The 27269-nt window shown below is 40.3% G+C and overlaps 2 protein-coding genes across 2 annotated transcripts in view; one reads left to right on the forward strand and one right to left on the reverse strand.

The window, feature by feature from the left end:
* Window positions 1–2133: 2133 nt before the first annotated feature.
* The window catches only part of DAW1 (dynein assembly factor with WD repeats 1), a 42990-nt gene continuing 17854 nt past the window's right edge, over window positions 2134–27269 (reverse strand). The window contains exons 5-13 of the mRNA XM_003784883.2: window positions 26972–27094; window positions 21659–21758; window positions 18476–18583; window positions 16619–16725; window positions 15636–15738; window positions 14719–14833; window positions 6650–6726; window positions 4466–4628; window positions 2134–2241 (exon numbers count right to left, since the gene is read on the reverse strand). Of these exons, the coding sequence (XP_003784931.1) occupies window positions 2207–2241; window positions 4466–4628; window positions 6650–6726; window positions 14719–14833; window positions 15636–15738; window positions 16619–16725; window positions 18476–18583; window positions 21659–21758; window positions 26972–27094 (931 nt within the window). The 3' untranslated portion in view covers window positions 2134–2206. The remainder of the gene's footprint in view (window positions 2242–4465; window positions 4629–6649; window positions 6727–14718; window positions 14834–15635; window positions 15739–16618; window positions 16726–18475; window positions 18584–21658; window positions 21759–26971; window positions 27095–27269) is intronic.
* On the forward strand, window positions 23773–24189 carry LOC105886507 (gamma-glutamylcyclotransferase-like). The gene is made up of 2 exons (XM_012802100.1): window positions 23773–23990; window positions 24132–24189. Exons 1-2 carry the CDS (start codon window positions 23773–23775, stop codon window positions 24187–24189), a joined length of 276 nt encoding a protein of 91 aa, XP_012657554.1.

Raw genomic sequence — 27269 nt, forward strand, 5'->3', positions numbered from 1 at the left:
AGGCTGAGGCAGGAGACTTGCTTGAGCCCAGGAGTTGGAGGTTGCTATGAGCTGTGATGCCATGGCACTCTACCCAGGGAAACAGCTTGAGGCTCTGTCTCAAAAATAAATAAATAAATAATTTTTTTTAAAAAAGAAAGAAATACCCAAATTGTGGCAAGAATTTTCTCTAATCCAAAATCTTATTGGCTTCACAGTCTTAGAACTTTCTCATTTCAACAGCCACATCAAAGTTTTTATTTATTTTGTGTTTATTTTTTTTTCTTGACCATACATAGATGATCTAAAATGTAGTTCTACCTCAATTCATCCCACTGGTACATCTGATACTCTTCATCCATAATCAAATCTTTTTTACTTAAGAACATGGTGCAACGGAATGGTGCTTGTGGCTCAGTGGGTAGGGTGCCAGCCTCATATACCAAGGGCAGTGGGTTCGAACTTGGCCCTGGCCAGCTAAAACAACAGTAGCAACTGCAACAAAAATAGCCAGGCATTGTGGCGGGTACCTGTAGTCCCAGCTACTTGAGAGGCTGAGGCAAGAGAATTGCCTAAACCCAAAAGTTGGAGGCTACTGTGAGCTGTGATGCCACAGCACTCTATAAATAAAGAACATGGTACACTGGAGCCAGATTCCTTGTGTTCTGAAAACAATTTTAACACCTTATATCTGGATACCTTGCCAAATTTCTTAGCTTTTCTGTGACTCACCCTGCTCACTTTTAAATCAGGCCTTTTATCTACACTGTAACAGTTGCTGGGAAGATTGAGATGATCTACATAAAGTGGTGGGGCATTATTGGCACACAGTAAGCACCCAACCACAGGGTTGACTACTTACCTTATTTTAAAAAATGAGAAGCTGGGCACAGTGGCTTGCACCTATAATCCTAGCACTGTGGACACAGGCAGTAACACAAGGCAGGTGGATTGCTTGAGCTCAGGAGTTTGAGACCAGCCTGAGCAAGAGCAAGACCCTGTCTCTACTAAAAACAGAAAAAGCTAGCCAGGTATTGTGGCAGGTGCCTGTAATCCCAGCTCTTGGGAGGCTGAGGCAAGAAGATTGCTCAAGTCCAAAAGTTTGAGGTTGCTGTGAGCTATGACACCGTAGCACTCTACCTAAGGTGACAGAGTGACACTGTCTCAAAAAAGAAAAAAAATGAATTCCAGACTAGTTCTGGAGATCTGCTGTACAACATAGTACCTTAGTTCACAAGACAGTGTAGAGCACTTCAAGATATTTCGAGAGGACAGAGCTCATGTCAGGTGTTCTTACCACAAACAACAACAAAACACACAGTAACACAAGGAAATTGTTGGGGGTGATAGATACAACTAAAACCTTGATTCTGGTGATGGTGTGAGAAGCATAAATGTGTATCTGCCCATTTATGAAAATGTATCATTAAACACGTGCAATTTTTCTATATTAATTACATATCAATAAAGTTTTTTTTAATGATTTTATAAGGTCTCATGCATTCTTTTGCTTTGGATGCAGGCATCATTAACATTCATTTTAATATTTATTTGTGCATTTTTATACAAAACAGCCTTTCTAAATCCTTTAAAAAATATTTTAGCAGTACTCAGACTGATGTTTGATCATTTTCTCTCATACTTCAATTGTTTTCCACTCAAATTTTAAAACTCAATAGTTCGTCTGGTCTGTTTAAATTTTTCTTAGAAATAAACTCGCCAACATTTTTTCAGTCAACTATCTAGCCTGCATATATTTACTAATAAATAAGAACCAATTTCTTTTCCTTATATCACCCCCAAAACATACATAATAAATACAGATGTACAATTCACAAGTCATTTCCTCCAAAAACTTTATTCAAATAGAAATTAGAACAATAGCTTTAAAGTAGAATCTGAGAAACATTAAATCACTCTGGTTTTATTTATCAGCCTCCCAATGCTATTAGAAAATAAGACACAAATAAAAATTAATTAATTAATTAATTAAAAATAATGCTGTTTTGTGTATCCTGTCATCCCCATCAAATAATATCAAGAAATGATGTAACCTCATCAATTTTAATGGTCTCATCTGTGAAGTTAAGGACAGAGTATATAAATACTATAGTTGACTTAGAAAAAGTAGAAAGTACACGAGACATTAAAATAGCCTGTCGTCTGTGAGGCTCAAGTTCCTGGTCACTGTTGCTGGCAAGTCCGCTCACAGACCGGCTTCCTTCAGTCAGCGCCAGATCCTACAGGTGTTATCCTTGCTGCCTAATAAAATAAATTTCACAGAGTTAATTTTTTATTTCATTTGATTCACCTCACTCTCTCTTTTTACAAGTTGACATGTCCCGGGTCACTGGTAATTAGCAAGGTGCTAAATGCACTCGATTCGCAGAGACTAACTACAGACCCCTAAAGCAACTCATGTATTTTTCAAGCAGTTTTTTTCGTGATATCAGCTGATTGTAAATGGAGCAGGTTCACATTCTGCTCACACCAGCAACATTCAAGGGATCTTACACTTGAGGAGGACCTGAGAATGCAGTTACTTCAAGCCACCCCCACTGCCCCCACCTCAAACATCACTACCCGGTGGAAATACAGTGACTCTGAAGATCCCCACGTCTGGGTGATATGCATAAGAGGAGGCAGGACATCCCACTTGGGAACATTTCAAAATGTCAGGAGGTTTTTCTCATCTCAGTAGGAGCTGCTGGGGCCTTTACCTTCAGGACCAGACACATAATATAAACAGAAAAAGGGTGAGAGATATAGGAATCAGGAAAGCCTGTAAAAACTGTGCATCCCAGAAAAAGACACTCCATATTTTTAAAAAAGCAAAGACTATGCCAGCCACTTTTATGCCAGTTTGTAATTCTAAACCCAATCTCATGCAGCCCACTGAAATAGCCGGCAGTTAATGACAATGGGTTTCACGCAGAATATAAGGCAGATCATTTTAAAGATGATAGCTCTATTGATGGCCAGACACAAGTGTTGCCCTGTTCTAATAAGCTTTGTCATCCAGTGAGCTAGTATTTAGCACTTTGGTGCTTTGGAATACACTAAATAAATCATTAACAACTTAAAAGAACTGAGGGTTTTAAGCGGCAGCACTAAAGCAAGGCAGAGATAACTAACACTCCTCCCCCCAGACTCTCTAGGGGCTTCTGTGAAAACTGGTGGAGGGAAGAGGCTCCATCAGGCCAGCCCAGCCTTCCCTCCTCCCCACGTGGCAGCTGCTCCCTGCAGGGGCATCCTGCATCCTCTATCACAGGCCCTGCTGCTTTCCTCATTATGGGGAAGGAATTGAGTACGTCCACAAGAAAATAATGTAGCTTATTATGGCCATGCTTTACAAGTACCTATCTCTTAGTGAATACTTGAAAGTCATAAGCCAAGAGGAAGCAATCTGTGGTTTCAGAACTCACCAATAATTAAGTAGAAATTTCAGGCCATAAGGATAAATAATTCTCAGCATCCCTGAAGTTATATGTAAATCATTGTCAAAGTTTTGAGGTATACAAATGACAAGAAACATAAAATCTCTACAGACAGAAACACATGAAGCCCTGCCAGCTACACTGATAAGCTGAGCAGGCTGAAACTTGCACAGGTCGATCAGGAAGGGTGCTGTCAGCTGTGTGTCTTAGAAGTGAAATAATAGATTATAACACAGTCTGTCTCAAAACTTTCGTAGTGACACATGTATGAGTAGAAAGCCACTTCATCAGCCAATATGCAAAGCCAACCTTGAGTACGTGACATTTACCTTATTAGACCAGTTTGCTGACTTTAACTTTATCAACACAAGGAGGACTAGGCAGACCTGGTCTTCTGTGCTGGCTTAGGGCATCCCTGTGCCACACCACTGTAGCACCTGCTCCCTGTCAAGACCTCTCCCAGAGGCACCATGCTAATATTATACCACTATTGTGTCACTCTTGACACCTTTCCATAATCTCAATTAACCTGTTCTCAGTCCAGTTTTTATAAAATACTGAGATTAATTCTCTATAAATTGTTAAGGTTTGATAAATGCTCAATCCAAGTTCTTTTCCCAAAATATCAGTGCTTTAGCATGGGACATCCAAAGAGAAAACAACTTGGGTCAAAGAATAAATCTCTAGTAGGCTCAAAAGCCAACTGTGGAGAACTCTGGTCCTGATTTGTTTCTGTTACTAACGCTTACTGGCATCAATCAAATATTAACCTCCACTTGATGGAGGACACCTGGGGAAAGGGAGCAACCTGCAAGACAGGCTATTAAATTGTCACCTTACCTATAGCAACTATGCCTCAGACTCACAAAGCCTTATTGTCAAGAGCAGAACTCATTACTGTGGGTTCTGATGCACCTAAAATTCATTAGTGGAAACAGAACAGCCAACCAAGACGAGCCAGCGGCCAAGGAGAAAGGGTTGGAGTGGACCCCTTCTGGAATTCAGCTTGGAGAACCCTATAGCAATTATGGCTCGTATTTCTCTCTTACCTGTGATGACTATGTTGCCTTCATAGTTGAAAGCACAAGAAAAGATTTCATCCGTGTGCCCCTCAAGAACCTGGAGGCACTGGCCAGTCTGAGCATCCCAGATTCGAGCCGTTTTGTCGGAGCTGCCAGTTAGAAGACGGTGCCCTTGGGGGTTGAAAGAAATCTACAAAAGAGGAAGGAAAAAAATTGATCACAGGTTTATACAATAGGTCCAATATATTTTTTATCAGTAAAAAAAGGGACATTACTAACGCCTGTCCCCTTCCAAGCCTGGTATTTATTATTACACAGAACAATTTCTTCACGATGGGAAAAATATTACAGGGTCTAATACGTGAACGTTAAAGCCCAAAGAGAAACATTTAAGTGTCCGCTCCTCACAATTCTAAGAATAAAGATCAAAGCACCATTATAAGTGTTTCCCACCCAGCTTCTTTCCAAAGACTTTAATGCCCTTCTCTGCACAAAGAGTCAGGTTTCTATATATCCAAACCCCAATGTTATCTTTACAGTCAAAATCATGCAAATCCCCCTTTAATCTGTGCCATAGAAAAAGTGAATGTCGGGTTCAGCAAGAAAGAGCACTGTCATCTACCAGCACCCAAAGTATAGATAGCACTTTCTATGAACATGCTTGAGTGCCACCCATGTGCTAGGAGTTACCAATCAGAGGAAACCATTAGTCCTCCCTTTCCCTGGATGTCACACAGTCACATCCCTCTCTAGTTATCAGAAGACAATGAATTGGGCCACCCCCTCCAGGACTGAAGGTCTGAGGAGGAAAGGGTCCTGCCTGTGTTGTATCCCTGTGTCACCAGCACCTGAGCAATGCTAGCACAGTGCATGATCTCTGAAGTGTTTGCTGAATGCATAAATGAATTAATACTTTAGCTTTACACCCCAAAGAAATGCCATCACTAGATGACAATTCAATAAATAACATATTCACTTAGCAAGCATAAAAACAGATGTGTATTTGTTGGGGAGACTTGCTACAGCTGTCTACAACCGCCACACTCAGAAACATAGTCAGGGCTCTCTCCTCAGCTTGCCTCCCTCATCCCCTTTCCCATCCCCTCTTGCCACCCCTACACCTCCTAGCATGGGGTGGACTGCCATGGAGCCCAGCCCTGACTGGACAGAGGACCACAACCACCACCAGCAGCCACAGAGGCAGGCAGGGCAAGAGTACCATGTGGGGCACTACCAGGGTTTAGATAGAGCTTCAGAAACCTGAAACCATCAAGCTGATATTTTACAAGGAAGGAGCAAATCTGATATCAGATATAAGGCCAAGGAATTGGGCTCAGCTGGGAGGTGAAAAACACCAAGTCCCAAACTACTCTATAATTTTCTGATAACAGGGCCAGGCCAGTGGTTCACACCTGTAATCCCAGCACTCTGGGAGGCTGGGGCAGGTGGATTGCCTGAGCTCATAGGTTCGAGACCATCTGAGCATGACCTCATCTCTAAAAATAGCTGGACGTTGTGGCAGGGGCCTGTAGTCCCACCTACTTGGGAGGCTAAGGCAAGAGAATTGCTTGAGCCCAAGAGTTTGAGGTTGCTGTGAGCTGTAACACCATGGCACTCTACTGAGGGTGACACAGTGAGACTCTGTCTCAAAAAAAATAAATAAATAAATTCTGGCAACACATCCAAATTGGAGGTCGCTGACTCGGTGGCCTTGCTGTAACAAATCTTTTCGTGGGACTTAATGCGAAGTCCTAAGATACACCTTCAGAGCTTCAAAAATGATATTTTTGTATGTACTTTAATTGTTAAATATTTCTAAGAAATACTCCCTTGATCTCATCTAATTTGCAGAGCACTTGATACTTGCTACATAGCATGCTTTTTGCAAAATATAAACTTGTGTGTTTACCAGAACTAGGAAACACACTTCATAAACTCCCCAAGTTGCTCTATTAAGTATTTTCAACTAAATCTTTTAATGATGGTTGAGCACAATGCTTTATACTTTTTAAAGGGTTTTTAAAGATTTTAGAAATCATTTGTCATGCTGAATTTGAGTAAACACTTTAAAATAAAGTCTATGACTGATTTCTAGAAAGAATGAGGTAAACAAACCTTAGTACATCAATTCCAATAGAGACCTATTTATGCTGTGCATGTTGTTTATTTTTTAAAAGTAAATAAACTGCTCCAAATGTGAAAGGAACTCACCTTTGAAATTTCACCTTCATGACCTTCCAATTTGGCAATGCATTTTCTGGTGGCTGCACTGAAAACTCTTGCTGTTCCTTTTTGAAAAGGGTGGGGATATACATAAATTCATCTTAAATATAGAACTTTGGACCAGTGACCTTGATTATCTAAATATCTATTCCTCTGACACACAAGCTCTTCTTGCCTGTGGCAAGAGCCGGATAGTTAATATTGAAATGCAAGCCGGCCCCGCTGCAGAAGGGGGTGAACGGGAGCTCCTCGTTAGCCATGAGCTTATTAGAAGTGATAATGAATCCCAAGATTGAAAAGAGATGAGAAAAAAGGAATTCAGAAGTAAAAAACATTTTAAAGAAGAAAAAAAAAGGGGGGGGATGCAAAGAAAATTTGAAGAAGCAAGTGATGAATAAGCAGCAAGACCAGAATTCTACACCAGGTGTATAAGTGTGAGTTTATGAGAGGTGAACAGGCCTTCTTGAGAAAGAGCATCAGCCACTACTCAGTGTGAAGGAAAGAGGCTCTAAGAATGGTTTTCCACTGTAAGAGCTAAGTGCCAGAAGTGCCAGGCACATATTGACAATAAATAGATGTAGGATGGATGGATGGATGGATGGATGGATGGATGGATGGATGGATAGATGGATAGTTGAGTGGATGGATGGATGGATGGATGAGTGGATGGATGGATGGATGGATAGATGGATGGTTGAGTGGATGGATGAATGGATCAGTGGATGGATGGATGGATGAATGGATGAGTGGATGGATGAATGGATGAGTGGATGGATGGATGGATGAATGGATGAGTGGATGGATGAATGGATGAGTGGATGGACGGATGGATGTACGAGTGGATGGATGTAAGAAGTTCTATGTGAATTTCCTTATAGATGGGGGGGTAAATAAGCATAAAAATTTCAGTAGTATAATAAAATTTTGTCAGAAGAAAAGTTACAATCTATCTGGCCAGATGAAGGATGATTTCTTACCTCAAATCACAGCATGAGATAGATGTAAAATACAGCAAGGATAGAAAAATTTAGGTACTTTATTTGCATTTAGAGAAAAAATATTTTAATAATTTTTTACTTACCTTTCTAACAATGTCAACTTCAGGAGAAAGTATATAAGATGATATGTTAGAATTAATGGAATTATAAAAATATAACTTGCTATTTTCTTACACATCTTAAAAGCCTTAGAAAAGTGACCAACTTGTTTTGAGAGTTTGTTAATAACATGAATGGGCATGTCCTGGATAGGCCAGTACTCTAAATTTTAAAAATCCTTAATTTTAAACTTCAGAAAACAAAGAAAAAAATACATAGCATGCAACTCTGTAATTGTTTTTTAAAAAATATGAATGGATATAAAGACAGCAAAAGAAAAAGACCAGGCTTGATAACAATTCCAATGAGGAAAGAAAAGAAGATATATAAAGAAACAGATGTGTGCATAGGTAATCAACTGTTGAATGAGATCCAAGTTTCAAGGTGGGAATTAGGTGCAAAGCCCAGAGAAAAATAAAAAGTATTGGTCTAAATATCAAGATGTCTTAGGAAAGCACAGAACAGGTTTAGAAGACACACCAAAAGAAAACAGTGATTGTTTTACATTAAAGTTTTCTTGAGCAAGGAAAAAAATAGAATCACTGCTAGGGTAATATCAGATGAGGAAACAAAACGGGAGTTGAACTTGTGTTTTATCCTCACCCTGACTCTCTGACTATCCTGCTTTCTTATCCCACACTGCTAAGCTTTCACATTCTCTCCCACCAAATGCTCTATATAATGTAACATTCTACATGAAATCCATATATGGCATTATTTGTTGTCTGTTTCCCCTTCCTGACTCCACAAGGTCAGGGATTTCTATCTCTTTTGTTTACTTGTGTGTCCCATATTCCCAAACAATTCCTGCTGCAAGGTAGGTACTTCAGTACATACTGCTGAATAAATTCTCTCTACCAATTCAAATTATATTTGAAACAAAAAGGGTGGACTAATTACAGTTGGCGGATAAGTTTTTAAAGCCAAGATCGGGCTGCGTGTGGTGGTTCATGCCTGCAATCCTAGCACTTTAGAAAGCTGATATGGGAGAAGAGCTTGAGGTCAGGAGTTTGAGACCAGCCCAGGCAACTTAGACCACATTCTAAAAAGTATGACAAATTAACTGGGCATGGTGGCATGCACCTGTAGTCCCAGCTCTTCTGGAGGCTGAGGCAGGAAGATCACTTGAGCACAGGAATGGGAGGCTACAGTGAGCTGTGATGATGCCACTGAACTCTAGCCCAGACAACAGAGCAAGAGCCTGTCTCAAAAAATAAAATAAAATAAAGCTAAGATCTGTGGGTGGAAAGCCAAAGTGTGTGAGAATATGAAAAAGTAAATAGTTACTTAAAAAATCAAATTATCTGGACTCGGGATGCTTGCCTTCCAGGACGATTTTTGTGCCTCACTTAGAGAAGTCCTACCAAGTTAAATAATAAGCATGCAGATGTAATTTTGAAAAGGGAGACAATGGGGTGGCACCTGTGGCTCAAAGAGTAGGGCACCGGTCCCATATACCAGGGGTGGTAGGTTCAAGCCCAGCCCTGGCCAAAACTGCAAAAACAAAAAAGGGAGACAATGATGAAATAAAGCATAATTAACATAACCAGCAAAATTCTGTATCTGATTAAAACATAAAGTATATGTGACTACTTAAAAGTATTTTAATCACAAGAATGTTTGGGGGGGGTTTTTTTGGTTGTTTTTTTTGTAGAGACAGAGTTTCACTTTATTGCCCTCAGTAGAGTGCTGTGGCATCACACAGCTCACAGCAACCTCCAACTTCTAGGCTTAGGCGATTCTCTTGCCTCAGCCTCCCAAGTAGCTGGGACCATAGGCACTCACCACAACACCCAGCTATTTTTTGTTGTAGTTTGGCCAGGGCGGGGTTTGAACCCGCCACCCTCCATATATGGGGCTGGCGCCCCACCCACTGAGCCACAGGCACCACCCCTCTGTCAGAATTTTTTAATGAAAAGATTCTTTGTAAATAGATTTTAATTTTTTAATCTTTAATTGATAAATATTATATATATTCAGGATGTACAACATGATTATTTCATATACATACACATTATATAATGATTGTCACAATCTAATTAGCACACTCCTTACCACTCATGCTATCTATGCAACTTAGATCTCCAGAACTTGTTCTTCTTATATCTTAATGTTTATGCCCTTTGACCAGCATCTTCTCACTTCCCCACCTCCTGACCCGTGGTAACCATTCTTCTACTTTCTATTTCTATGAGTTCTGCTTTTTTAGATACTACATATAGGTACACCATGCAATATTTGTCCTTCAGTGTATAACTTACTTTCCTTATCATGTCCTTCAGATTCATCTATGTTGTTGCAAAGATAGCATTTCCTTCTTTTATATGGATTAAAATATTCCTTTATAATATTCTTTATATATAAATATGTATGATTGATATATATGTATGTACATACACACACACACCCATATTTTCTTTATCCATTTATCTGTCAAAGGGCACTTAGGTTGTTTCTTATCTTGTCTATATTACAAAGCTGTACTAATCAAAACAGTACTGGCATAAAAACATACATATGAGTAATGGAACAGAATAAAAAGCCCAGAAATATACTCATGCATATATCATCAACTAATCTTTGACAAGAGCACTAAAATACACAGAGAAGAAGGAAAAGTCTTTCTTCAGTGAATGATTCTGGAAAACACTGAATGTCACATGTAAAAGAATGAAATTGGACCCCTGTTTTATACTATATTTAAAAATTAACTCAAAATGAATTAAAGATTTAAATAAAAGATCTGAAACCACAAAACTCCTAACAGAAAATATTGTGAAAAGTTCCTTGGCATTGGTCTTGGCAATGATTTTTTGGCCATGACACCAAAACCACAGGTAGCAAACGTAAACAAGACAAAATAAAACTAAAAAATTGGCCAGGTGCAGTGGCTCATGCCTGTAATCCTAACACTCTGAGAGGGTGAGGCAGGTGGGGCTCCTGAGCTCAAGAGTTTAAAAACAGTTTAAGCAAAATGAGACCCCATATAGAAAAACTAGCCAGGCATTGTGGTGGCAACTGCAGTCCCAGCTATTCAGGAGGTTAAGGCCAGAGGATCACTTGAGCCCAAGAGTTTGAGGTTGCTGTGAGCTTTGATGCCACAGCACTCAACCCATAGTGACTGAGTGAGAATCTATCCCAAAAGAAAAATACCAAAAAGTTTCTTCATAGCAAAAGGAAAATTAACAAAATATAAAGGTGATCTGTCAAATGGGAGAATATATTTGGAAATAATATGTAATAAGGTGCTAACATTCGAAATATATATCACACAACTCAATAGCAAAAAAATGTATTTAAACCCCTCCAAAAAAATTTAAAATGAGCAAAGGACTGAATGGACATTTTTCCAAAGAAGATGTTCCCATCAACAGACAAACAAAAAGGTGCTCAACATTACTAGTCAACAGAGAAATAAAATGTTGTCATATGTGGTCATCACAGAGGATGTGGACATTGGGTAGTGTCATGCGTGGTCATGAGGGAGATGATACACACCTAACTCAGCACCATGTTGGCCATCACAGAGATGACACAAGCATAGTGTAGTGTCATATGTGATCTTCAGGGAGATGACCTAGGTATAGTGTAGTGTCAGACACTGTTGACAAGGAGATGATACAAACACAGTTAAGGTTCAAGGGATGAGATATACACAGTGCAGCACCAAACATGACCATCAGTGGTGCAGATGTACCTGTGGACTGAACTCCACCACTGGCTTTCCTGGCTCCCTAACTTGCAGGTGACATATGGTGAACTTCTCAGCTTTCATAATCACATGACCCAATCCCATTGTGAATCCATTTTTGTATGTCCATAATATGTTCTGATGGTTCTGTTCTGTTCTGGAGAATCCTGACTAAAACAAGCATCATAGCTGGTTGTCATGGAGATGATGTAATCATAGCATAGCATCGCAAATAGAGGTCAATGAGCCAACATACTTTAGCAACTCACAGGGTTATCAAGTGGTCAACGTGAATGGTGTAACATCATATGTGATTTCAATGGAAGTGATCCATATATGTATAGCATCGTATATAGTTCTCAGTGATATACATAGTACAGTGTCAGAAGCAGATTTCAAAGAGATTATCCAGACATAATACAGAATCATACACTTTTTTAAAGGAGGTGATACAGACATACTAAGCCCTGTAGATAAGTTTATTAGGGAGATGAGGTGGAAATATTATAGCATCATACATGGATTTATAAGAAATGACTCAGACATGGGATAAAATCATACCTGGTTACATAGAATTACTGTGTTTCCCCGAAAATAAGATCTACCCAAAAAATAAGCCCTAGCAGGATTTCTATGCATTTGTTAAATATAAGCCCTACCCTGATAATAAGACCTAGTGATGGACATGGCTATGCAGACACCCCTACCCCAATAATAAGGCCTAGTGATGGGTGTGATCAGGCATTTTGGCGTGGAGAGGAAGACATCCCCTGAAAATAAGCCCTAGTATGTCTTCTTGAGAAAAAAATAAATATAAGACAGTGTCTTATTTTGGGGCAAACACGGTAAATAAAGTATAGTGTAGCATCCTACATGATTATAAAAGGGATGACAATGTAAACTAAGATACAGCAGTCAGATATACGACAGATACATGACGTAGACACAACAGAGTTTCATACATGGTCACTGAAGGAATGACACAGACTCGGTGCAGTAAGGGGTATCCAAACTTTTTTTCTGTGCTACACACTGGAAAGATAAGAGTTGTCTTGGGCCACATGTTAAATACATAAACACTAACAACAAAAGCTGATTAAGAAAAATAGTAAAAAGTTCATGAATTTTTTTTGTGATATCCAACACCAAAGATAAGCAGAAAAGGTCATCACAAAATCGGCATGCAGCCCAGCAGGTTGGACATCCCTGGCACCGTAGTTTCATACATGAGCATTAGGTAAATAATACAGATGTAATGTAAGATCATTTGTAGTCTTCAGGAAGGTGATATATGGGGCTGAATCATACTTTGTAATCAAAGTGATAACTCATAGAACAGCATCGCACATGGCATGTGATGTCATGCGATGACTTAGGCTTCCTATAGCTTCGTATGTGCTTGCCCAGGATGGTGCAAGCAGAGCACAGTATCACAGAGTTATAAAGACATGGTGTGGAGAGAGCGTAGTGTTAAGTAGGGAGTGGTCAGGGAGATAATGTACAAGTCGTACAGTGTTACACAAGCTTGTCGGGACTATGCTGCAAAGAGTAGCGTCATAAACACTTGTCAGGGAAATAGCACAGACATAATGAATCATCATATGTGGTTGTCAAGGAGATAATGTAGTATGACATCATACATGGTTGTCATGGAGATGAGGTGTTGTTTAGTATCACAAAATGTTATCTAGGATACGATGTGTACATAGTACAGCAATATAGATGGTTGTCAGTGAGATGATACAGACGTCATAGAGCACTGCATGTGACTTTCAATGATGTAGACACAGTGTAGCATCATATGTATTTGTCACCCAAGTGACTCACAGTTTTGCATCATACGTGGTTATCAAGGATATGATGCTGACATCATACACGTCAGAAGTGGCAACCAAGTATAGCATCACATCACACGTGGCTTTTAAGACAATGCAAGTACAGTGTTTTATAACATGTGGTAACCAACAATATGATGCAGACAGTGTCATACCTGTAATCGGGGAAATGCCACACACATCATGTAGTTTCTTATTTGGTGATCAGAATATGGCATAGACATAGAATAGTATTTTGTGACATCAAAGAGAAGGCAGACATTGTAGGGTCAAAAGTAGTTATCGAGTATGTGAGGCAGATACTTCTTAGCATCAAATGTGGTTTTAAAGAAATGAAAGAAAACAATATAGCATAAACCATAACTTTCAAGGAGATGATGTTACAGTGTAGAATAACACACAGTCCTTGAGGGAATAAGACAGACACAGTATAACATCGTACATGATAACAGGGAGATAACAGGCATGGTGTAGTGTCCCATGTGAAGTTCATGGAATTGAGGCACAACTAGTTTGGCATCATATGTGGCTGTCAGTAAGATGACGCAGACATGGTACAGAAGCATAATTGGTAATTGAAAAATGGTGTATAGCATAGCATCACGTACGTTCACCACAGAGACTGGGCAGACATGATGGGGCAGGATCTGTAGTTATACAGCACCTTTAATGGCAGTCCAGTTGACAGGCCAACATAGGATAGCATCATACATGACAGCTGACTTTTGAGCCAATGAGCATGACCTGACTAATAACATGGACTTTCTTCTGCCTCTGCCTCTGCCTCTGCCCTGCCTTAGACACAGGACCAACTCTTTGTCCTCTTTGTCCTCCTCTTTCTCCTCCTCCTCAGTCTACTGAACATGGCGATAGCAGGATGAAGGCCTTTATGATGATCCATTTCTGCTTAATGAACAATTATATTTTTTCTTTCTTATGATTCTCTTAAAAACATCTTCTTTCTCTAGCTTACTTTATTGCAAGAATACAGCATATGATACATATGGCATACAAAATATGTGTTAATCAGTTATCTGTGTCATCAGCAAGGCTTCCTAGTCAACAGTAGGCTCTTAGTCAATAGGTTTTGGGGGAGTCAATAGTTATATGCAGACTTGCGACTGCACAGGAGTTACTTTTCCTAACCCCTGCCCTATTTGACAGTCAACTAGAGATTAAGGAGATGACCAAGAACCCACATGTATTTATTTATAGATGTTATCAGGGAGGCATCACGGACTTTGTGTAGCATCACACACAGTTATCAGAATATGATATGGACATTCTGTAGAGACATTTATGGTCACCATGGAGATGAGGCAGTTTCCATCCCAGCTGGTCGTCAGGGAGATGAAACCTAGTGAAGCACCATGCACATTTATCAAGCAAAGCATAACTCCCTCTATAAATGAAACGTATGAACAGATTACCTACCATCTGCTGAAGCTGTTGCAATAAGCTTTCCAGTGTAATCAAAGCAGCTATCTAGTATTTCATCATCATGGCCTGTTAAAGTTGCCACACATTTTCCATTTGTAGCATCCCATAGCTGCAATTTTAAAACAAACAAACAAACAAACAAGAGCCAAAAAAATCTATGATTTTCTATCTAAAGTATGAAGATGGCCAGTCCAGTGGTCTTCATGACATGCTTAGGGATAGTTAAATAGCCATGCTGTATCCATCACGTGTGTAATTTTCAAATGTTCAGTTTTAACTTGATTCATTACCAGAGACCACAGTCAACCCCCTAGCAAGGCACACTTTGGTCACAGAGAAGGCCAACATCAGAAATTTAGAATCTGCCACTATATTAAGGAAAGATAAGAATCTCAAAGCGTATTGCTTTACTGGTGGGAATAGATGTGGCCTCTTTTTATAGGAAGGACATCTAGTAATAGAAAGCTTGATCTAACACCACAATGCCAGAAAATTTAAAGTACATGATAAGATTATAATAAATCTGGTACATAATCAAATGATAATTCCAGAGTCTATGCACTTAGCAAACATTGTTTAAAGTGCAAAAACTTAGGAGCAGGGTGATACTATATATGAGGCTCTTTGAGGGTCACGCTAATCAGAGTTTCATAAACGCATGGTAGAACATTAAACAAAAATCATCTGTCCTTTGAAATAAGATCTTTAATACATTTGAAACAAATAACATTTTTTACTACGTCATAATTTCCTCTAACTTAGAAAATCTACAACTTGAAATAGAAATATTACCAATGATTACTTATAAATTCATGCCTTAATCACCTTTGAAATGTGTTAATGTTGCGGCAGATCCCTAACACAGTCAAGAGTACAGACACAACACAAGCAAAGGCGGTTCTCCAGCTCACCATGCAGGTCTTGTCCATAGAGCCAGTTAATATGAGAGAGCAATCCCAGTTGAACACGGCACTGCTAATCTCACCACAGTGACCAATTAAAGTATATGCCTTCCTGCGAAATGGAAATCATGAAAACGGGTGAAAGACATCTGACTTTAGTACATGCACCCAAATAACAGGGCAAAGCACATCTGTGCAAACTCATCTAAGTTATATTATTTACCAAATAATATATTTGATGGCAAAACAAAATGGGTCTATGATAGCTCAAAAGGAAGCTACTAATAATTGCATTCCAACGAAAATGTACTGAAATGTTACACAGTTAAGATAACAATACTTGAGGTAACACTTCAAAAAGGGATGGGTAACTAGTAGTAAAGGTGTCTAAAATTAGAGCTGAGTGGGCATTTGGCTCGTCAGAAACTACGTGCCACAGGACAGAAAGGTCCTCCCTTCTCCCCCATTCCCTGTTGCACACCTCCTGGGCAGGCGCCCTGATCATAAGCCCCTCCATCAGAACACAAACAAGTCTAAGAGTGGAGCTTTCCAACACAGATATGCTAATTTGATTAACTTCTTAACAACTAGGACCAAAAATCATCTGGAAGGAAATTGAAATTCTTGGACTAAATTAAATTTTGGAAATTAACTACGGGTTTCATTTATTCATGATATTCATGCCTACCATAATGACAAGCCACTGAAATTTGATTATAGAGTGCATAGAATAAATAACGGCTACGTATCCAGCCTCCTGCTAACACAGCATTCTCCTTTATATTGTTGTTTGGCATTATTCGCCCAGAATTCTCAGAGGGTGTGTCTTTTGTGGATCATAAATATCCTTAAAGAATACACTGTGGTCTTAACATGTCCCACTCCTATGGAGTCCAAAGCACAGTTAATAGATATAAGAATAAACTAATAAATATTGGAATGTCTCAATCCTTGATCCATGTTAAAAAAAATTCTTAAGAATTAAGAATGACCTTCCAGTATCAGCATCCCACACTGCAACTGTGTGATCAAAAGACCCCGTGATGATTCTGTCTCCTGAAGTGTTAAATGACAAGGAGATGATTTCAGCAGAATGTCCCTAGAAAAAGAGCAGATGTCACACACACCTGTAGACGGAAGAACGACTGTGAGCACACCATATCAAGGTCTAACAGGAAGTGTGGAGAAGGGCAGGCTCTGGGGCAGGAGATCGGGGCTACAGGGTAGGAATGGGGAGTGCTCACAGTCAGGCAGGAGGGCTCTTCTGGGGCCATGGAAATGCTCTGAAACTAGATTTTGGAGAAGCCTGCACAGTTCTGTAAAGTTTACTAAAAATCACTGACTTACACTTAAAACCAATTCATTTTAATTCAATAGTGTTTTGTTTTGTTTTGTTTTTTAATGAAAGAAAAAGGAAGATGGCGTGCTTGGGGAAATTAGACGGCTGCCTGCACCTTATCTTGGAAACACTAAAAACAGCTTTAAGGGCTAAAAATTAGATGATATGCAAAAGAAAACAGTGTATGAAAAGGAAAAAACAGTATATGAAGTAAAATTAACTACTTTTAGAAGGGACATTCTGGAGATAATTTGATGTGATATAGACTAATAGATACTTGCTTTGAACTTGACCTTCACCTGGTTACAGTTTAGTGCAGATGAGTCAAACTGTGTGGGACAATAGGAAGGAACCCCCTCCACAGTCAATTCTGGAACTCTGATAAACAGATCGCCCCTAGAGTATGTATGCCCTTGTTTCCCTAATTATTTTAGTAAACTAACATAATTATGTCTTTAAATAATACAAAGAATTAGAAAAATTCATTCACAAATGGATTTTCTGGTTGATTTCAGATGAAATGAAATGTAACTAAACAATAGAATTCTAAATCCACAGAGCAAATGTACCGTCTGATAGCAGACAGGTGCACAGACCAAGACTCATCTTGTCAAATGCTCTTAAGCACATCAGTAAAAAGGATGATGTCAGTTGAAACTCTAGGCATTTACGTGGGCTTTGCCTGAAAGAAGAGGTAGTAACAATGATGAGAAATAATAAAGATGGGACATACAGAGTATATTTATATGACTAATGCTCGGTACTCAGTTTTAAGAAAGAAAAGCCCTTGGTTGTTACTTAAAACTGGTATTTATTTTTCTTTTTTAGTCCACTTTTAAACTTTCCTAGAAAAAGCTATCTTGGGAAAATAATCCTGTTTTTTAAAATTCATGTATAATTTTGAAAGGAGAAGGAAACTGGATTCCCCATGCAGCCATTCCCACCAATTTCATCTTTGTTGCGGTAGCTCAGCTGGGGGAGGGGGTGAAGGCAGTAGGAGTGGCAGGTCACAGGGAGGTGCTGGACAGTGGTGACGACAGACAAGAGCACACACTCAGCTTTCACTCTGTGCTTGGTGCCCTTCAGCCTTTCCCCTCCCATCACTCCTCCCTTGTCATTTCAGACTTTCTGATGCAGGAGGGGTCTAAGACGAGGGGTAGAGAAGAGAGTGTTTACAGTCATCCCTTTAAGGAATCTCTGGTGTGGTTCTGTTCTGCTTCTTCCCAAAAGTGCCAGCCTTCAGCCAGATAGATGACAAAGGGTTCTAAGCTGTCCTTTGTGTGTTTTAGAGACTAAACTCAGTCAAAATAAAATGCTAAACTGACTTTCCAGCACCTCACCCCCCACCCCCGCATCTTTTGGATTAGCCACCAAACCAACTGGATCACCCTTCCACTATAGTTTGACAACCAAGAGCTCTAAAACATCTGACTTAGAGCACATTATGTAAGAAAAGTACAAACAAAAATGAACACAAATCATAGGCATATTATTAGCATCATTAACATACTGTTAAAGTGAACACCTCCGTTCCATTCCGAATATCCCACAATTTGGCTGTTGTGTCCATACTTCCAGTAGCCACCAATGTGCTTTGAGGGTTAAATGCTAAACACACCTAAATTAAATAAAATGGAAGACATTTTAGGATGATAGAATTTCAAATTGGGAATTGTCTATGGGAAAGCCTCAAGATGCAATTACCTTAGCAGATTCAGTTTAATTCTTTGCACAAGTACACAATGAAATAACAAATATGAGTACCCTGCTATGGCCAGGTTGCTGTCCTGCTTCCCACGCCACACAGCGGAGGATGGTAGAGCACTGACTCCCCTCACCACCCCCAGACCCAGAAAAGCAACAACTAAAGCAAAGTCCGCCCCCTGTGAGCTTCCTACCTTCCAGCTGCCATCTTTCTTGTCGCTCCCAGTCATGCCGCCTCTCTTAACAAGAACATTGGCTACTGGCTCACAGTCTCAATGACAATCCTTACGTGGCCATCACGTTTACTCTCCAGACCCAAACCCCTGGGTTTCCTTCAGTAACCACTCCCATGGCCACTGCCCGAACCTTGACATCACCTTCTCTAGAAGATTCACCACCAATTCATCAATCTCTGATTACAATTCCCCTGTACTTCCAGCTTCCTCTTTCCTTCCCACTGCCTGCCACAGGATAGCGTGCATCTCACAGACACGCCTGCCTCTTCTGCTGGCCCATCACCCCGTTCTACTGACACACAAAAGCATCCTGCTGCCAGCATCCTCAATGCTCTTAGTTCCTATCCTTCAGACACACCCTCTATACAAAGTCCTAAAATTAACTTTGATCAACCCAGAATTTTATCCAATCATCTGCTCTCCCTGTCTGATCACATGGCTAAGAAAAGTGCACAAAACTGGTGTTGCTCATACATGCCTCTGTGCTCTCAGTACCGTCCACAGCACCCTTCCCCCAATTTAAGATGCTTCTGGCTCAATTCTCCCATTCCATACTCTTGCCCTAACTTCCTCACCTTTCTCAACAGACAACCTGAGGAAACTCACCTGTCAAATGGGAACTTCCTCACCTGGCCCTTACTGTCCTCCCCTTCAGTCTCAGAGGCAGAGACCCCTTCCCCACACTCCTCGGGAGATGCACTAACTCTGCCTTCCCTCTAGACTGGATCTTTCTCAGTGGGCTGTAAATATACTTGCGTTTCTCTCACTTTAAAACAAATCCTCCCTTGACTCTAGGGACCCTTTTTAACTTCCTTTTTCCCTTTACATCCACACTCCTTGGAGAAACAGTTTACCATCACTGGCTGCCCATCTTTCACTCTCAACTCCACTGAAACCACTGTGGCTACATGTCTACCCAGGAGGCTCTGTCAGTCGCTTCACTGAACTTCATGACCCTGCAGTGGTGACTCCTGGGTTCTCCACGGTTCTTTCTGCTTGCCAGCTTTGACAACTCTCTTATTTTCTTCTCCTTCTTCTTGTGTTTGTTTTTCTTTTAGTATCCACTGATGGTTTCTCTTCTTTATCTTCCTCCATAGAGTCTTTCCTCCATACACAACCTTTTCTTTTGGGTAATTTCAGTTGCTCATTGGTTTCTACTGCCACCCAAACGCCAGTGACTTAAGCTCTTTATGCCTAGTATTCTAATCTGCAAAATGGGGGCATACCTACCTCTTAGGGTTGCTATAGGGCACAAGTAAGCTAATAATCTGCTTATGTCAAGGGCAGAGGACAGTGCCGTCAGAGGGTATTATATAAGTTTTCGCTGGAGTATCCCCAATACCTTGCAAGGTACCTTGAACTTGAGTTCATCATCCAGCATGAGTTGATGGATGAATACACCAAGGGATTTTAGGATAACTATAGACACATTCAATTTCTAAGTGAGAAGCCTGTTTTTGTTCTTGTTTTCCCTAAGGTGGATATAAATTAATGGGCTAGAGGATCCTTTCCCGGCTTCAGGCCCCTTCCTTATCCCCCAGAAATATTTCCAAGCATGCTGCAGTCTGTTCCAAAGTTTCTCATTTCTAAGATCCAGGGCCAGACACGGGCCTCCAAACTAGGACACTGCTGGCATACTGGCTGTCACTGACTCTTCACAAAGACTGTCACCACCACAGCTTCCCTCTCTCCACCCCTAATAGGCTCCTATTTGCTTTTTCTGGTTCACAGCAGGTGTCTCTTTCTCTACTGAACATTGAGGTTAAAGGGCCATGACTCTGTTATCAATTCCCCTCTCCATCAAATGACAGTCATTAGCAAGTCCTTTTTACGTCTCTTTTCAACAAAAGGGACAGAGCTAGATTTCCTTACTGCCAACTATGGGAAGAAGCAGTTACATGTTTTTCCTGCTTTAGCATTTTTTTTCTTTGACCCTCAAAGTCCCCGTAATTTTTATGTCACTAGCGCATTGATGAAGTGGATGCAGCTCCTATTTGTGGAATCCCTTTGGTTTGGTCCACTTAATAGTAATTTAACTGTGTAACAAGTGAACTGAGTTAAATGTTAAAAACTGGTTCTACCTGATAAAGACGACACATGAAGGGTAGGGGTGTTCCCCATCAACAGGTCACAACATAACCCGAGAACTCTTTAAAGTCTAATAAAATTGTCCTTAGTTACATCTCTGATTAAAACAATATAAAGCACTTGATTAGGATCAGAAGCCCGTTTATTTTTAAGAGGTACCACTTGTTCTACAGGGTGCCAGTTATCTTACTAATTGTCTAAGATGTAACACAGAACTGACCGAGGGCAAGGGCTTTCCAATAGCACAAGCTATTTAGAGCATCAGACTATCCATGGAAATTTGAGTTATAAGGATATCCAGAGAACAATTAACCTAAATATCTCACATAACAATTAAAAGTTATTCTGAAAGCTATTTTAATAAATTCGTTGACCCTCATTAAGTCAGAATTTTAAAGATAGTTCAATGAAAAAGAAAAATTTTAAACTTGGATGTAATACTCACGTATTTATGTATCTACTTAATCACGCAGGATACAATTCTTTGACAGTATTTGCAAGATATAAAAATTGAAGTAGTTTTTAAAATATATCAGCACCACCATATAAGATATATGCAGAATAAAAACACTCAGATAGAATTTGAAAATTAGTTGTGAATGTAGAACTAAATGGAATTCTGCAAAGAAACAATAGAATAAAATATATAATATAAACATACTCACTATTTCTGCTGTATGGCCCCTAAAGGTATGGTAACATTTTCCTGTTTCCACACTCCAGAGTTTACAAGTCTTATCAAAGGACCCAGTGGCAATTTTGTCACTAAGATTTAAAAACAAAATGTAGATTATAAAAAAAAATTCAGCCACATTATATAATATATTGAACTAAGACAAAATATATTAATACAGGGATCTCCGTTTACTTAAAATCACTTTTTAAACTACAAGCAATCCTAGATTTATTTCAGTGGATAATACAATAAAGGTCTGATTTTTTTTTTTTTTTTTGAGACAGAGTCTCACTATGTTGCCCTCGTTAGAGTACTGTGGTATCACAGCTTACAGCATCCTCAAACTCTTGGGCTTAAGTGATTCTCTTGCCTCAGCCTCCCAAATAGCTGGGACTACCGGCACCTGCCACAGTGCCCAGCTATTTTTTGGTTGTAGTTGTCATTGTTGTTTGGCAGGCCCAGGCCGGATTCAAAACTTCCAGCTCCAGTGTATGTGGCTGGCACCCTAGCCACTGAGCTACAGGCACCAAAGCAGGTCTTATTTTTTAATAATATCAATTTGTGCATATAATTTTAATTTTTTTTAAGACAGAGTCTCACTGTGGTGCCCTGTGTAGAGTGCAGTGGCATCATCATAGCTCACAGCAACCTCAAACTCTTGGGCTTGAGCAATCCTCTTGCCTTGGGCTCCCAAGTAGATGGGACCACATGTGCCCACCACAACACCTGGCTAGTTTTTCTATTTTTAGTAGAGACAGAGTCTTGCTCTTGCTCAGGCTGGTCTCCAAATCCTGAGCTCAAACAATTCTCCACATTGGCATCCCAAATTGCTAGGATTACAGGCATGAGCAACCACACCCAGCCCCATATAATTTTAAATATTAAAGAGAACACCGAATATAAATGAAAAATCCAGTTAACCCTATCGCTAATAAGATTTTGAGAAGTTATAGACATTGAATGTCTTCTTAAGAAAATCATGCCCATATCACAGCAGTTGTAGGAGGGTTTGGAGGGGAGTCTGGGGTGGGGCTCCCAACAACACTGGAGAAGTGAGAATAGATCAGCCACTGTGGCCTTGGATCTTGGAACTAAAACCTTTTCTTTTGTCCCTAGCTCACATCTGTCCTTTACAGCATCAGAATAACATGTCCACTCAGTGAGGTAATTTACAGTAAAACCTCATTGTTCAGAAGTGTAAGATATCTTAAGAGCCAAAACATATATCCTGAAGCAGGTTGTAAGCGCCCGGCAGGGTTCAGAACCACTCCGCACAGACGCTGGCACCTGGCTTCCCTCCTTTGTTCCCAGGACACCCGCATTTCTGTGGTCTGATGCTAAAGGAAAGCAGAGAGGCCCCTTCTGTCAGTGCCCCGGGGCAGCCGCTCCTGGCAAACACCCGCCGCCCTTCCCAAGGCGTCCTTGCGTTCAAGGTTGGTTTGCCACCCCGAGTCTCTGAGCTGCCTTTCCCCTGTGTCATCAGTCCGGGCCTTTTCCTATCAGCTGCCCACATCTTTCAGCTTCTGCTGGAGACAAACTCAGAGCCCTGTGAGCTCTTCATCATTCCCTTATTCCAGCTTTTCATCTCCCCTGCCCTTCAAACATACTAGTCTTGAGTTGCTGTTGTTTCTTTACAGACTTCTGTTCTCTATATCCATATGCCACCACACCATAAAAAATATTGCTAATGTCGGTGTTTCTTAGAGTTACTTTGTTGAACCCACAGAGCTTATCCCTGCTGTAATATATAAAGATAAACAGTAAACTGGTTCAAGTTCTTTCTCTCCCTCCCGCCTTCATTTCTTCCCTCCCCTCATATCTCTCTCTCTCTCTCTCTCTCTCTCACACACACACACACACACACACACACTCCCTCTTGTTTTTGGTGGTTGTCTTGAGCTCACTTTGTTGAAACCCCAGTAACTGCATTAGTGCGATGAAAACCCACATGTGTAAATCATCAGACTAAGGTTACTAATCAGACAGGGTATTTTTCATTAGGGGCTCCGGGTAACAGAAAGGCCAAATTCCTCCCCTCTCCACCCATAAAAAACCTTATTCCCAGACTGATGCCCCCAAATATCCCATCTGTTAAATAAGACCATGAACCTGCTGACGGAGAGGATCCCCCTCCGGAACCCCTCAGCCGCGTTCTACTGCGTGGCCCGCCTGCAGGATTTTAAACTTGCCTTTGGCAATTCCCAAGGCAAAACAAGTCAAACTTGGCATGGAGGTATAGCCACCATTTTTCAAAGTCCTGGTGATGAAGTATGGGCGGTAGTACGGAAAATGAACAAAAGCAATTTAAATTCTCTGGATGAGTAAGAAGGGGTTAAAAGTGGAATATATGTTGTAATAAAAGTTAAAGTTTTAACTCAGATCAGAAAGGAAGAACAATAACCTGTCAAAGTTATCTGATTATGAATTATAAGTGTGCTCCTGCGTCACCACAGTATAAAAAGGTTATTTGCATGGGTGCAAAAGAAAATGGTTTGCCACGAGAGTATCAAGAGAAATTAAAAGCAATGGAGCCAAATAACTATAAAGGAAAGGTCTCAGAAGAAATAGAAGATATTATCAAAAAGAGGGAAACACAGCTCGGCACCTGTGGCTCAAGTGGCTAAGGTGCCAGCCACATACACCTAAGGTGGCGGGTTCGAATCCAACCCAGGCCCGCCAAAAAAACAAAATGACGCAGCAACCAAAAAATAGCCAGGCATTGTGGTGGGCACCTGTGGTCCCAGCTACTTGGGAGGCTGAGACAGGAGACTCGCTTGAGCCCAGGAGTTGGAGGTTGCTGTGAGCTGTGATGCCACAGCACTCTACCCAGGGGGAAAGCTTGAGGCTCTGTCTCAAAAAAAAAACAAACTCATTAGAACATAACAATTTAATAAGGATATTCTCTTTCTGTGCTAACATAAAATATTTTTAACATTCGAGACCAGGGATCTGGGATATGTCCGTGTTTCACCGATTTTCATCAGTTCTCTGAAGGGCTACCTCACTTGCATGATTCCTTGTTTTCAGACTATAAAAGGAAATTGGTTTAGGAGTTAGACAATAAAAAAGGGCACTATGAAACCCCGGAATACAAAAAAAAAAAAAAGACAGACTATGAAATGATACATTATTATATGATACAGAATATCCTTTAAATGGTATTGCAATGAAAGTTGGAATTATACTAGAAGTAAAATAGTGTCATTTATAATTTCAATAAAATCTCTCTCTTCCACAAGTTGGAATAATAAGGTATTATGAAAATTGTCATTATCTATAATGTAAAAATGCACAGATCAAAGTAAAAATTTCTATAATTTAATTGGGATATTTAATCATTTTAATGTACAAATTAAGTTTAATTGTGCCATCACAATTAACGTGTTTTGAAAGGGTATTACACTTTAAAAAGATACAATGGCACTAACAACTTTGATATAAAGGTTTTAAAAACTGTAGTATAAAATTTCTACTCTAAGTGCATCAAATCTTTATAAAACTCCTCTGTTCCTTCTGCCCCTATTCTCACCTCCAACCTCCGACCCCTTCTCTCTGCCAGAACAGTTCTTCTATTTAAAATAGCACTTCTGCTGATCCAGTTCTTTGTTCATTAAGGGCAACTCATCCTACAGACAGAGCTTAAACTCCACAGAATGCCCGACCTCACCCACTTGTGTTTCTCAGCACAAAATGTTCCCTAGAAAGATTGGCCCCGGAACGTATGGCATAAACCACAAATTCCCACCTTAAAACTGAGCTGCTGAGGCCCCTCGGCCAGCACCACCTCCTCTCCTCCCCACAGTCCATCCCCTTATGCTTTAATCTCACACGGACTTTAGAGACACTCTAACCAGGAGAAAATCACAATCATCTCTCTCTCTTAATTTTTAAACCATTCATTATTCTTTTCTAGTCATCATAGCACTATGGAAAATAAACCATATTTATTGAGCCAGCTTCATTAATGGAAAAAGTCCTTTAAAGTGGGCAATGATGAAAAAAACATCTGCTTATCTAAAAATGTTTACTCCAATTCAGTAGAACCTCTGTTGAGTTGACCACCCAAGGGACTGTAAGGAACTGGTGGATACGGAGGTGGTCAACATGAGGAGCTGGGCCTGCTGCACTAGTACGTAGACGAGGTGGATGTCCAGTCTGTGAAAATTAGGTCAGCGTAAGGAGGTGGCCAGCTCTGGAGATTCTGCTATATATGTAAATGTATGTTCCTTTGCCAATCTTCTCCCAGGAGGCCAAGGTCTTTTCTTTGACTATGAGTCAGCTAATTGGAGTTCATCATCTGTCTAACAGAAATCATACCAAAACTCTAAATTTCTAGTTTTCTCAAAGATGGAATGAGAACTTAAAGAACTTAAAAATGCTCACAGAACAATGTTAGTAAGAATTTGTTCTTTTTTTCAGTTTTGGCTGGGGCCAGACTCGAACCCGCCACTCCTGGTATATGGGGCCGGGACTTTACTCCTTGAGCCACAAGTGCCGCCCCTCAGTGACAATTTTTGGGATGTTTTTATATTATGTTTCTAACTTAACAATGACCTCATCTACACCTACATTTTGTAACAATTTTTTCAAAGATTTTCCTCACCTATGTTTTCATAGAAAACCACATCTTTATTTTCACACTCTATTTCATTAATTTATGTGATATTTAAGTAAGTTACACAATTACACTGGAAAGCACAGGCAACATAAGCAGGCTTGTGGACAAACACAGCTAAATCTTGACGAGCTCAGACACTGTCCCGTGGGAAGAGAAGGCTCGTGTCAGTGGGTAGCCTGGTAGCTGCAAACGTTCAGAATGCCGTGGGGCTCAGCAGTATGTCGTGGGAAAAGGTAGAGAATAAAGGTTAATATACTGAGCCAGTTAACTAGAGGTTGGCTCTACGATGCTTCCATTGTAGTTGCTCCTGTAATTTAGCATGTCACCATGTCACCGCCCTTTTTTCCAACCTGGCAAGACCATAAAGTGATGTCATAAACCAAGTTATGAAGCAGGTGTCTCATTACCCATGACGCACCTCAGCAGGAACTGCCTACGCGTCACAGTCAAGTCTTTACCAGTGTGATCCGGGAAAGTACCTGAACTTTGTCTTCTGTAGGAGGACAGTTGGCAATACCCGTCTCAAATGCTCTTGTGAGCATGGAGGAGCTATTTAAAAGGTTTCCAAAGCACATACCCACAACTCAAAAATTTTTAATATTCTGCCCTCTTCCCTTCCTCTGCCAATAGACAGAGGGGCGAGTAAATGAATTAATGAAGAGACAAGCGAGTGGATGGACAAACCCGTAAGGATTGTTGAAGGCTATGGCGTACACCACGTTCCTGTGGCCCTCCAGGGTGTGCAGCTCCTCCCCAGATGCCGTGTCCCACAGCTTGCAGGTCCGGTCGTAGCTCCCTGTGATGAAGCTAACAAGGGCAGGTAAGTGTGGGCAGGGGGAACGGCAGGGTGAGTAAAGGTTTCGCTTTTTACCTGCAGGATAACAACTCCATTTACAATGGAAATCATGTACACGGGACAGTTAAATTGAGAACAATATCTACATCCTTGAACGCAGAAACTTAAATCAATTTTACCTCAAAC

This window comes from Otolemur garnettii, unplaced genomic scaffold (assembly GCF_000181295.1).
Source record: "Otolemur garnettii isolate 467f Iridium unplaced genomic scaffold, OtoGar3 scaffold00013, whole genome shotgun sequence".
In the NCBI taxonomy this organism is placed as follows: Eukaryota; Metazoa; Chordata; class Mammalia; order Primates; family Galagidae; genus Otolemur; species Otolemur garnettii.

What these genes read in the sequence shown, in the direction of transcription:
- LOC105886507 (XM_012802100.1), top strand. Translation starts at nt 23,773, where the DNA reads ATGAACCTGCTGACGGAGAGGATCCCCCTCCGGAACCCCTCAGCCGCG. An exon ending in AATTTAAATTCTCTGGATGA is followed by an intron (nt 23,991 to 24,131) that starts GTAAGAAGGGGT and finishes CAGTATAAAAAG; the next exon opens with GTTATTTGCATGGGTGCAAA.